Genomic DNA, 13,072 nt, shown 5'->3' with positions numbered 1-13,072 from the left:
TGTTGGTTAGTGTTGGTATCTGTAAGTAGTGCGTTCCCTTTTTCAATGTAGTCTCTTCGATTTAGAATGGCTGTCAAGTGTCCTTTGTCTGCAGGTAGGATAACAATGTTGTTATCTATTTTTAGTCTTTCCAGTGCTTTCCTTTCTTGTGTATTGAGTGTGTCTCCTTCCTTTTTTCTGCTTAATGTTGGTGCGACTACCTGTCTGATGGTTTGTTGGGTTCCTTCTGTGAGTTGGTTGTCTTTTAGTGTTGTTTCTAACGCTGCTAAGAAATCTTTCTTGTCCACATCCTGGCAGTTGTTCTTTAATCCTCTTACTAAGACGGCTTTTTCAGTGTCTGTTAGGGATCAGTCAGATAAGTTTTTTATCTGTGCTTCTGTGTTGTCAGTTTGTGTTTGTCTAGTTTCTTCATTTTTTGTGTTTGTTGCAGTGTAATATCTATGGCTTGTTGTACTGTGTCTGTGCATCAGTGAGTAAAGATTAAAAACTTATCTGACTAATGAACTTGAACGACCCTATACAGATAACAAGCAAAACTAATGTCATTTACAAAATACCGTGCAAGAACTGTAACAAACACTACATTGGGCAAACAGGCAGAAAAGTAACCACCAGGATAAATGAACATCAACTAGCCACAAAACGACATGACCCTCTCTCACTAGTATCCTTACATATGGATAAAAGAGGACACCAGTTCGACTGGGACAACACATCCATCTTAGGACAAGCTAAACAGAGACACGCACGAGAATTCCTAGAAGCTTGGCATTCCAACCGGAACTCTATCAACAAACACATCGAGTTGAGACCCCATCTACCACCCTGAGAAAAAGAAAAGGAAATGACATCACTACAGGAAATGACATCACCAACCCAAAGAAACCCAAACATATGAATAGAAAGTAGGAATCATGCACACTGCTTCGGCTGAGGCCCACTGAAGATATTACCGAGTATGGTGATGGAATGTCTGGAAATGAGCCTCCCAGCTCAGTGAGCAAACCTACATGCAGAACCTCAACCTGAGCTGCAAATCTTCTCAAAACTCAAAATAAATGTTCTTCTCAAGAAATACAAAATAAATCAAGCCACAAGGTGAGAATCAAGCATTTCCCAGCCAAATGCACTTTCAATCGTTGAACCATAGAGTCCCTCTGGTGTGAAAGCAGGCCATCTGCGTCCACTCCAACTCCGTGTAGAGCATTCCACCCAGACCCACCACCTCATCCTCTCCCTGTAACCCTGCATTTCCCACAGTTAATCTCCTGAGACTGCACATCCCTGGATACTATGAGCAATTTAGATTAGCTAATCCATCTAAAAAGTGTACATCTTTGGACTTTAGGAGGAAATTGGAGCACCCAGACAAAACCTGCAGATGCTGGGAGAACATACAAACTTCACACAGTCACCCAAGGGTCCCTGATGCTGTGAGGCCGCAGTGCTAGCCACAGAGCCACCACACACTGTAAACTGTCACAGGCCCTGGGGGAATGGAAATACTGCAGAAAAAAGTAAATGTAGTCCATGTATTGGTTATTGAGTAACACAGTCCTTTCAGCCTATGGATTCTGCACCATCCTATCTACACTGATCCCACATTCCAGCTCTTGGCCCATAGCCTTGAATGTTGTGACATAGTTTTTAAAGGTTGTGAGGATCCCCCTCTCCTGCCCTCCCAGGCAGTGTATCCCAGATTCCCATCATCCTCTGGTGAAAAGGGACTTCCTCAAAGACACCGAAAACCTACCGCCCCTCACCTAAAATTATTCCCCTTGTTATTGACCCTTCAACTAAGGGGAACTGTTTCCCTCCCACCCTGCCTGTGCCCTCATCACCTTATACATCTCTAACAGGTCCCCACCTCAGCCTTTTCTGTTTTGAAGAGGACGACACAAACCTACCCAGCCTCTCTTCATAGCTGCAATGCTCAATCCCAGACACCAACCTGGTGAATCTCCTCTGTACCCACTCCAGGGCACTCACATCCTTCCGATGGTGAGCTGACCAGAACTGCATACAGTATCCTAACCAGTCATGTACAGCTTCAACGTGACCTCCCTGCTCTTACAATTTATGCTACAATTGTTGAAGATAAGTGTCCCATGTGCTGCCTTAATCACCCTATTAACCTGCCCCGCTGTCTTCAGGGATCTGTGAACCAGCTCCCTAAGATCCCTCTGTTCCTCTCAGCTTCCGAGTGCTCACTATTCAGTGAGTACTCCCTTGCCTTGTTGCTTCTTCTGAAATGCAACAGCTCACACTTTTCAGGATTAAATCCCCTCTGCCAATGATCTGCTCATCTGCTCAACACCTCTATATCCTCCTGTAAACTGAAACCTTTCTTCTTCAATATTAACCAATCTTTGTATCATCTGCAAACTTACTTCGCATCAGCACCCCCACAAACCCCCAACATTCTCATCTGTATTATTTACATAAATCACAAACAATAATGGACACAGTACTGACCCAGTTGTACACCACTGGACAGCAGCCCCCAGTCACGTGAACAGCCTTCTATCATCACCCTTTCTCTCCTCCAACTAATTTTGGGTCCATTATGCCAAGTTACCCTGGATCCCATGTGCTTTTACCATCTTGATCTGTCTTCCTTGTCAAAAGTTTTGCTGAAATCCACAATTGACATGTCAATTGAAAATAAATTGAAACAGATTGAAATAAATAATCACATTTCAAAATATCTTTTGGATATACTTTGTTTCAAAGAAATCTCTGACAAAACTTTACATCCTTAGAATTCAGTTTGTTCCGATATTGATTGTGATCAGGGTACACTATGTTTTCAATCTCAGATGTAGGTTCATGTATTACCTCAATCACACAAGATACTCATTATTGGAAATATGTTTGTGCATTCTGATGTAAATATTGTTGAAGCATTTATTTGCTGGAATTCAAATAATAGAAATCTTTTAAAATTAATTTCTCATTTTCCTTTTACACATTAATTCTGTAAATTTTCTTCCATGATCATTTTCAATCCATGTCTAATTTCAATTAATTTATAGATAAAAATAAACTACTCTTTCAGTATAAAACATTTTCAAATAAGTCATAATTGTTTTTCCTGTAATCATTGGGTCAAAATAAACTAAACCTGAGTGAGTATCTTAAAGTGAAGAGCCTCACGTTGTTAGCGATGTTTGAGAAGATTTGAAGCTCAGGTTGATGATAAGTATGTAACGGGTACCCAATAAACACAATCCACTGATTCCTCAGAAACAAACCCAAACTAGCAGACACGATGCAATCAAAATCTATCGCTACATTACCTCACATCAAAGACATACCAGAAATGACTTCCAGACTACTCAGACCCCTTGGCATCATGGTAACCCACAAACCTACCAAAACACTTAAGCAGCAACTAATGAACCTAAAGGATCCATTAGATACCGCCAGCAAAGCTAATGTCATTTACAAGATACCATGCAAGAACTGTAAAAACACTACATAGGACAAACTAGCAGGAAACTTGCCACCAGGATACATGAACACCAACTGGCCACCAAAAGACACAACCTCTATCATTAGTTTCCATACATACTGACAAAGAAGGATACCACTTTGACTGGGACAACACACACATCCTAGGACAGGCAAAACAAAGACACGCACGAGAATTCTTAGAGGCATGGCATTCTAACCAGAACTCCATCAATAAACACATTGACTGAGGTCCCATCCACCTTCCCTTGAAAAAAAGAACCGGAAATGACATCACCCACCTTAAGAAACCAAGAGCTATAAATAGAGGCGGGACATACCACCAGCGCTTCACCAGAGACTCTCACTGATGATGTTACCTAGTCATGGTGACAGAACGTCTGAAAACAAACCTTCCAGCTCAGTGAGCTAACTTACATACTTAGTCTCACATTGTATTAGTCACATCATCGAAATATGTTAACAACTGATAATCAAAGGTTTAAAATGTAACATGTTCAATTATACTTGTAATCATTCCAAAATCCACGTTTCTTATGTCTTGTGAACATTTTAATAATAAATTCTTACCACATTCTATGAATGTTTTCTGAAGTTTTAGTCCTACAAAGATACAAAAAATATTATCATGAGTATTTGGAAAAATAATTTAATTTACTATCTTTCAGTATTTGATTAATAAACTGTGTTGTGCCTCATGTACTGTTGGGGTTTTACTGTGTAGATGGTTTGTGTAACACGGAGGATGAAGTGGGAGATGGAAAACTGAATTTAAACATCAGAAATTTTCTCAAACTGGTTGAAGAAATGTGGGAAAAGAATATCCTGATAAAAAAGAAAATATCGCTCCTGAGCCATTGTAGCTCAATTAGTTTTATATATACTAAAAAACCTGAGCTTCAATAAAAATGTAACAGAAATAAATCAGTGTGTGTGTCATTCACTCGAGGGGAATGTTTCTGAACATGACACTGAGGCACCAGGTGACAAAATGTCACCAGAACTGGGAGTCGTAGGGGAGTCAGAGGATAACAGATGCGATTTTGCACATTAAGATTTGAAATTTTCATTTTACCACAAAGATACAAACTCCTTAAATAACCATCAGGTCCTTTCAAAAAAAGATAAGAGAACGTAAAGATCAGGAAATGGCACATAAAATCCATGAATTGTCTTGATTCCTGATTCAATACAGGGAGAACTGTAACAGGAATGTCATGAATTAAAATTTTTAAATCACACAACGCCAGGTTAGAGTGCAATAGGTTTATTTGAAACCACAAGCTTTCAGAGCCCCCACTCCTTCCTCAGGCAGCTAATGAGAGAGAATACATGGGACACAGGATTTATAGTAAAAAATCAAAGGGTCAGACAAATTATGTGAATGTATTGAACAAACCTAGATGGCTATTAACTCTTTAATCCATTAGAGTGGATCTGCAGGTTTCGATTAATTAATATGTAAATCCCTGCCTCAAGATAACTTTCGGCTTTATCAGAATAAAGGTGACACCTTCGGTCAGACAATGCATTTTAGGTGTGATGCCACGTTTCAAGTCTTTCAAGGTTTTATTCCCAAAGTAGGAATTTATAAAGTGCCACATTAACCGAGTGTCTATAGATTGTGCACTTTTTGAACAAAACAAAACAAATGCAAAGCTGCAAATGCACACTCACCCCATTGATTTATAAATTCCCACTTTGGGAATAAAACCCGTCTGGCTTCAGGATGAGATACAAATAGATTTGAAACATGGCATCACACCTAAAATGCATTATCTGACCAAAGGTGTCACCTCTGTTCTGATAAAACCAGAGGTTAGCTTGGGGCAGGGATTTACATATTAATCAATCGAAACCTGCACCTCCATTCTAACTGATTAAAGACTTAAAAAAAGCAAGATGGCTATTAATACATTCATATAAATTGTACAAACCATTGACCTTTAATTATAAATTCTGTGTCCAATGTATTCTCTCTCACGAGCTTCCTGAGGAAGGAGCAGCAGCAGGAGCTCTGAAAGCTTGTGGTTTCAAATAAACCTGTTGGACTATAACCTGGTGTTGTGCGATTTTTGACTTTGTCCATTCCAGTTAAAACACTGGCGCCACCACATCGTGAATTAAAATGACAGCAGGGAAGGTATAAGTACTGAGTGAGGCCTGTCTTTTTCTGGGGAATCTGGAACATTCTTTGTTCCAGTCCAACTCAGGCCCCCCTTCCACAACTCTTTCTCCGGTTTGTCAATAACTGTATTGGTGCCATTTCTTGCCCTGGTCCAGCACTGGAAACAGTCATCAATTTTGCCTCCAATTTCCACCTTTCCCTCACCTTCATCTGACAATCTCTGATTCTTCCCTTCTCTTCCTTGACTTCTCCATCTCCATTTCTGGGATTATCCTGTTTACTAATATCTATCACAAGTTCACAGATTCACACATCTACCTTGAATAGATAACCTCTCACCCTGCTTCCAGTTTCCCTATCACATCTGTATATGACACCTTCCACTCTGGTGCATCCAAAATGTCTTACTTTTCCCTCAACCAAGGATCAACCCCCTCCCCACAGAGATAACAGGGCCGTCACATTGTCTAACCCATTTCAGACATTTCTACACTGTCCCCTTCCTTTCCCTCCCAGAATAACAACAGGTTGCACTGTGTCCTCATGATCCACTCCAAAGATTCAAGGATCTTCCTCCGTCATTTCCACCAGCTCCACGACCAAACAACCAAACACATCTCCCCCTTGACTCCCTGATCTGCATCCTAAAGAGATTGTTCTCTCCCTGGTCCACTCTGTTAACATCCCCAATACCTTGTCTCTCTCCCATGGTTTCTCATACGTGTAACATCTCCCTTTCTACCTCTTCTTTCCTCACTATCCAAGGTACCAAATATTTCTTCCAGGTGAAGCAGCTATTCCCCTGAACATCTTTTAACCCAGTCTACTGTAATCACTGATCTCAGTCCATCACCTCCACACTGGGAGACTGTGTACCTGCTTAGCAGAGTACTTCTGCTCAGTTCACAAGCATGACCCTGAAATTTCGGCTGTTTGTCATTTCAAAACCCCACTATCCTCTCACACTCACGTTCCTGCCCTAGGCCTGACACTGTTTCCAGTGAAGCCCAACACAAATGGGAAAACAGCACCTCATTTTCCATTTAGGCACCTGACAGCTCCTGCACTGAACACTGAGTCTAACAATCCAATCAGGAACTCTGTCTTCCATTGAGGATATTGTTCCTCCAGTGGCTGTATTATGTTCTCATGTATTTGCTTTCAGTCAGAGCTGATTCTAATTCTCCCATGAACACCTCCCCTGGTTTGTTTTTTTCACTTTGAGAGTGTGGTGCTGAAAAAGCACAGCAGCTCAGGCAGCATCCAAGCCGCAGGAGAATTGATGCTTCATCAGGAAATTATCATTCCTCTGTTCTGTGACACGTTGGATGTTGAATCCCTGTCAGCCTCTAACATTTCTCCAACCTTCCCTTTTGTTGCATTAACACTTCCCAATTTTTAAACAGCATAAAACCTTCACATTTCCACCGCTGTTCAGATCCAAACAACTCGAAACACTAACTCTGTGTTTCTCTCCACAGCTGCTGTCGGAGTTGTTGAGTTTTTCCAGCACCGTGGGTTTTATCTTCCAGCTGAAACAGTGATCCAAACAACTCGAAACACTAACTCTGTGTTTCTCTCCACAGCTGCTGTCGGAGTTGTTGAGTTTTTCCAGCACCGTGGGTTTTATCTTCCAGCTGAAACAGTGAAATGCTGCTCCATTTGTTGGTGCTGTCCTGGATTATTTCTGTTTCACATTTGCTCAAAATAATGTTACGCTTATTTACAAGGACAATGTAATAATTTAATATTCAACAGGAGCATCTGATTAAGAATTATTAAAGGAACGTTTCCTATTCGGCTGGAGACGGGAATCACATTTATTCCTTTGTTCTTCATGTCAATGTGACCAGGTCTTCACACCACCATTCCCCAAACATTTAACACTGAAACACACACATTGTACTGGAGAAATGCTGTGACCCTGAAATTCCACTGGATTGTTTATGTCTCACAGATTAATTGACAGAGACTGGGAAATCCCCCGTGGATTTCCAGGCTTGTATCTTCATTGTCCTTAGTCAGTGTTACACTGAGACTGTACCTTTAATGTGTCGATGGTGTTTCACACTCCAGTAAATCACAGCAGCAATGCCAACAGTTACACAAAGGATGGTCACGGGCAATGGTGCCAGCCAGTCAGGGGCACCAGGGAAGATTTCATCTGTAAAGTCAATGCCACGGAGTTAGACAACTGGATTTTCTGCAGCATGTGCATGAGTATTACAAATACTTTACTCATTGTGACTGTGCATGAGATGTGCAGAGTCCTTCCAAGAATCTCCTGATATAACATCAAATACCCAGAAACACCAACACTGAACTTATTAATTAATCAAGTGAGGGTGGAGCCCCTGCTCAATTTAATCACTGCTACTGATGATAAGTTTGATTCCTTACAATGTGGAAGCAGGCCCTTCGGCCCAAGCAGTCCACGCCGACCCTCTGAAGAGCAACCCACTCAGAACCACCTCCCTCCTAACACTAACACTGGTGGGCAATTTAGCATGGCCAATTCACCTGACCTGCACATCTTTGGACTGTGGGAGGAAACCAGAGCACCCGGAAGAAACCCACGCAGACACGTGGAGAATGTGCAAACTCCACACAGACAGTCACTCGAGGCTGGAATCAAACCTGGGACCCTGGTGCTGTGAGGCAGCAGTGCTAACCACTGAGCCACCATGCTGCCTGCCCAATGATTATTATGCTTCTCTCTATAAGGGCAAGGAATTTAACATTGGCACTGGCATAATATGTGAAAATCAAATGGGCAGCATGGTGGCTCAGTGGTTAGCACTGCTGCCTCACAGCACCAGGGACCTGGGTTTGATTCCCACCTCAGGTGACTATCTGTGTGGAGTTTGCACATTCTCCCTGTGTCTGTGTGGGTTTCCTCTGGCTGCTCCCGTTTTCTCCTACAGTCCAAAGATGAATTAGGTGAATTGGCCATGTTAATTTCCCACAGTGTTCAGGGATGTGTAGGTTAGGTGCATTAGTCAGGGGGAAATGTAGAGTAATACGGTAGGACAATGGGCCTGGGTGGGTTACTCTTCGGAGGGTCAGTGTGGACTTGTTGGGCCGATTGGCTATTTTCCACTCGGTAGGGATTCTATGATCTCTGAAAATAAATTATTATCAATAAATAATTTAAGTTCCACCTCTAAGTTTGCATTCCAGAACTCGTAGGACCAATAATCTGACCTGACTTGACCTCTCTGTCTGGGAAGGTGCCTCAAAAGTGTCAAACAAAAGCAAAATACTGTGAATGCTGGAAATCTGAAACAAAGAAGCACAGAAAGTGCTGGAGAAACTCAGCCAATGTGTCAGCATCTATGGAGAGAGGAACTCCACAGACACTGCCAGAACTGTGAGGCTTTTCCAGCATTTCCTGTGTTTATCTCAAATGTGTCCTGAGCCACATTTAATTTGTGAGTCCATCCCCTGATGCTATGAATTCTGATGGAGTCAGCAGCAGAGATCAGGGGCTGGTATATTACAGCACTGACAGAGACACATAAGGCAGCTGGCAAATTCTGGGGGGTTCTAATTTTGTATATTATCCTTTCCAAGCTACATTTAACAAATTCTAAAGTGCTTCACAAAGCAATTATCTGATAATAATGAATAATAGGTCAAATGTAGAGATATTAGGAAGAATTTTTTTCCTGATTGACCAAAGGAAGCCAATGTCAAACAACATCTTGATTTTAAAATTCTTATCTTTGTATACAAGTTTCTCCATGCCCTTGCCTTCACTATCCCTTCCACCCCCAAACCCTCCAAGGCATCTCTGCTTGTTAATATTGGCCCCCACACCCAACCCCAGCTTTAAATGCTCCACATTAGTGGCAACACCTTATGTTGCCAAGGGCCCAGGCTTGAGAAACCATTTCTTAAACCTCTCTCTTTAACCAAGCATTTAGTCCTCTGATTTAGTATCTCCTACTGTGGCGAAATGGCTTATTTTCCTATACAGAAGGAATGGATTACCGTGTGAGGGCTCCTTGGAGACAGTTAAACACACAATGTGATCTATGGTAGATTTTAAATCACCTTTAACTTACTTGATTACATATTCTCATTTACAAACCTGATATCCTGATAGGGGCTTCTCGTGCAATTCCCAAATCTTTATTCTGCACAACACACTTAAACCTTTTTGTTGATTGTTTTGTAACGGCGATGATGCTCTGGACATTGACAAGACCGTCAGAGTCCTGCTCATAACTTCGTTCAGTTTGTGATAAAATAAGTCCATCTTCACTGATCCACTGTATTTCTGGCCTTGGGAACCATCCACTGGATTTACACACAACCTGGATTCCATTTTCACGATATTCCTTCATCTGGATCCAGGGCTGATGGCCCAAACCTGGAATCAACAGAGAAATAGCAAACATTAGGAACACGTGCTGTAGTTTGTTGGAACTGCTCATTTCATGTTATTGACAGATATCTAATCATTGCTTTTCACTGACTTTAATTAGATTATGAACTACACTTTATCTCAGAATATGTTCAGATAGAGCTGTGATGAAACAACATTTGTTATAAATCAGATAACATTCATTCCTTGAAAACTGAATCGCAGGTAGATAGGATAGTGAGGAAGGTGTTTGGTATGTTTGCCTCATTAGTCAGTGCATTGAGTATAGGAGTTGGGAGGTCATGGTGCGGCTGTCCAGGACAAAGGTTAGGCCACTTCTGGAATATTGTGTGCAATTCTGGCTTCCCTGCTATAGGAAGGAATTTGTAAAATTGAGAGTTCAGAAAATATTTGAGGATGTTGCCAGGATTGGCCGGTTTGAATAATAGAGAGAGGCTGAACAGGCTGAGGCTGTTTTCCCTGGAGCGTCAGAGGCTGAGGGATGACCTTATAAAGGTTTACAAGATCATGAGGGGCGTGGATAAATAGACATGGTCTTTTCCCTGGGCTGGGGGAGTCAAAAACTAGAGAGCTAAGTTTTAAGGTGAGAGGGGAAAGATTTAAAAGGAACCTGTGGGGCAATATTTTCACGCAGAGGGTGTGCGTGCATATGGAATGAGCTGCCAGTTGAAATGGTGGAGACTGGTACAATTATTTTGTAAATGACAATTGGTTTTGCTTGTTGTCAGCGTAGGATCTTTCAAGTTCATTAGCTGCTGTTTTAATGTGTTGATGGGTTTGTGGGTTTGTTAGGTACATTAGTCAGGGGTAAATGTAGAGAAATGGGTCTGGATAGGTTACTCTTCAGAGGGTTGGTGTGGACTTGTTGGGCCAAAGGGCCTGTTTCCACACTGTAGGGAATCTGATCTAATCTAATAAACAATCTTTGGGTGGTCAGAATATTGGGGATGAACATCACAGTGGGGTTGAACAGTCCTGTATGGGTTTAACAAAACACCTTGACCTTGTATTCTTCATTTTATAAAGCCTGTGTAAAGCTCAGGTTTCAGTATGAATTGCTTTACAAAAGTACCTATGACAGATAATCTCACATAATTTGGCCCTTCATGTGCAACCAGCCCTGCTTCTTTGAAACTGGTTCCTGTGCAACAGCTGGACAGCAAGATCTCAAAGATCTAACTCTCACAACCATGACAAATAACAATACCCATGGACAAATGAGAATATCTAGAACTGGAATTGAGATGGAGATAGTCTATTTCCATGCCTTATTTCATATTTATGTATAACAAATGTTAATTTAATTGTTGAATGTTAAAATATTAAATAATTTAAACCGAGCTTTAGAAGACAGAAATGTTCCTGAAGTGTACAAACTTGCGACATTCAGTCTGACTGCAGTTTCTTCAGAAAAGATTCCGCTATCAACTAGACATCTGTATTCTCCTCCATCAAAAATCGTTGTATTCTTTACTTGAAGAGAAATGGCTCCTTTGGTCAGTTCATTTTTGAACAGTTCAGTCCTCCCTCTGTATTTCCTGTGCTGAGCAGTGACATCATCTTCCCCATGGCTGTATACGTGAACTGGGGAATCAAGGCCTGATTTAAACCACTGCACCAACATGTTGCTGGCAGATATATCTGGCACAAGCTGACATTCCAACAGAGCATCTTCACCTACAGTAGCTTCAATAGGTTTACCAGGTCCAACAACAAGGAATTGACCTAGTGAACAACAACAATAAAACATAAAATTCTGTACTCAGAACAAAATTACATTGAAAACAGCTGATTTTCTAAAATATAAACTGCCCTACAATATAAAATTCTTTCAGAACTGCATTTGTGAATGAATTTGAATTCATTAAGTTTTCGATTCTGATTTTAAACCATCAAGCAGTAGTTAATTTGGAATATTTCTGCGGAATGTTTTAATTTGTAACTTTTACGGCACAGTGGCTCAGTGGTTAGCACTGCTGCCTCACAGCACCAGGGACCCAGGTTCAATTCTAGCCTTGGGCAACTGTCTGCGTGGAGTTTGCACATTCTCCCTGTGTCTCTGGTTTCCTCCCACAATCCAAAGATGTGCAAGTTAGGTGGATTGGCCATGTTAAATTGCCAAAGTGTTCAGGGATGTGTAGGTTAGGTGCATTAATCAGGGGTAAATGTAGGATATTAGGGTGGGGGAAATGGGTCTAGGTGGCTTACTCTTTGGAGTGGCAGTGTGGACCTGTTGGGCCAAAGGGCCTGTTTCCACACTGTAGGGATTCTATGATTCTATTCTATGACCTTATATATTTACATGTCAATATTCCATGTAAAGTCCCATGTCATGATTCCTGTCAAGATTAATAACCTTGAAGAAAAATCCACAAATTATCTCAAAAGAACAAACAAATGGATAAGATTTTACATTTTAACTCATTACTGCAGCAATCAAAGTTAAAACTTACATCAATAAGAACTAATGCAACAGGAACTTAAGGCAGCCATTCGGCGGCTCAACTATTTCACTAGATCATGGAATATATTCGACATCAATACCTCTTTCCCACAACATCAGCATATCCCATGATTCCTTTTGTCATGAACCTGCTCCTTTTTTTCAGAGCTGCTCCTTTTTTTCAGAGCTGGTCCTTTTTCTCAGAACTGGTCCTTTTTCCCAGAACTGGTCCTTTTTCCCAGAACTGGTCCTTTTTCTCAGAACTAGTCCTTTTCTCAGAGCTGGTCCTTGATTTTCTCAAAGTTACTGCGGCCTTCATTTTTTTCATTTTGTGAAATAGCCCAGGTTCCAGAGGGTCTGAGTTGGTGAAGGGTGAATGACTTAACGGAGCCCTTTTTGTTTACCTTGAAACAGATAATACCTTCGGCTTTCATGTTTTTTTTTGGATTTAGATTAGATTACTTTCAGCGTGGAAACAGGCCCTTCGGCCCAACATGTCCACATCAACCATCCGAACAGCAACCCACCCAGACCCATTCCCCTACATTTACCCCTTCACCTAACACTACGGGCAATTTAGCATGGCCAATTCACCTAACCTGCACATGTGTGGACTGTGGGAGGAAACCGGAGCACC

General features: G+C 41.4%; 1 protein-coding gene across 1 annotated transcript in view; it reads right to left on the bottom strand.

The window, feature by feature from the left end:
* LOC122547757 (butyrophilin subfamily 3 member A2-like) overlaps positions 1–11,717 on the bottom strand; it is a gene marked incomplete at both ends in the record, with an annotated part of 29,707 nt that extends 17,990 nt beyond the window's left edge. Inside the window, 4 exons of the mRNA XM_043686342.1 lie at positions 4,045–4,077; positions 7,647–7,766; positions 9,696–9,977; positions 11,370–11,717. Of these exons, the coding sequence (XP_043542277.1) occupies positions 4,045–4,077; positions 7,647–7,766; positions 9,696–9,977; positions 11,370–11,717 (783 nt within the window). The remainder of the gene's footprint in view (positions 1–4,044; positions 4,078–7,646; positions 7,767–9,695; positions 9,978–11,369) is intronic.
* Positions 11,718–13,072: the final 1,355 nt, after the last annotated feature.

This window comes from Chiloscyllium plagiosum, unplaced genomic scaffold (assembly GCF_004010195.1).
Source record: "Chiloscyllium plagiosum isolate BGI_BamShark_2017 unplaced genomic scaffold, ASM401019v2 scaf_84, whole genome shotgun sequence".
Taxonomy (NCBI): Eukaryota; Metazoa; Chordata; class Chondrichthyes; order Orectolobiformes; family Hemiscylliidae; genus Chiloscyllium; species Chiloscyllium plagiosum.
Note: the sequence above shows the minus strand (reverse complement) of the source record. Positions and strands in the feature narration are given on the sequence as shown.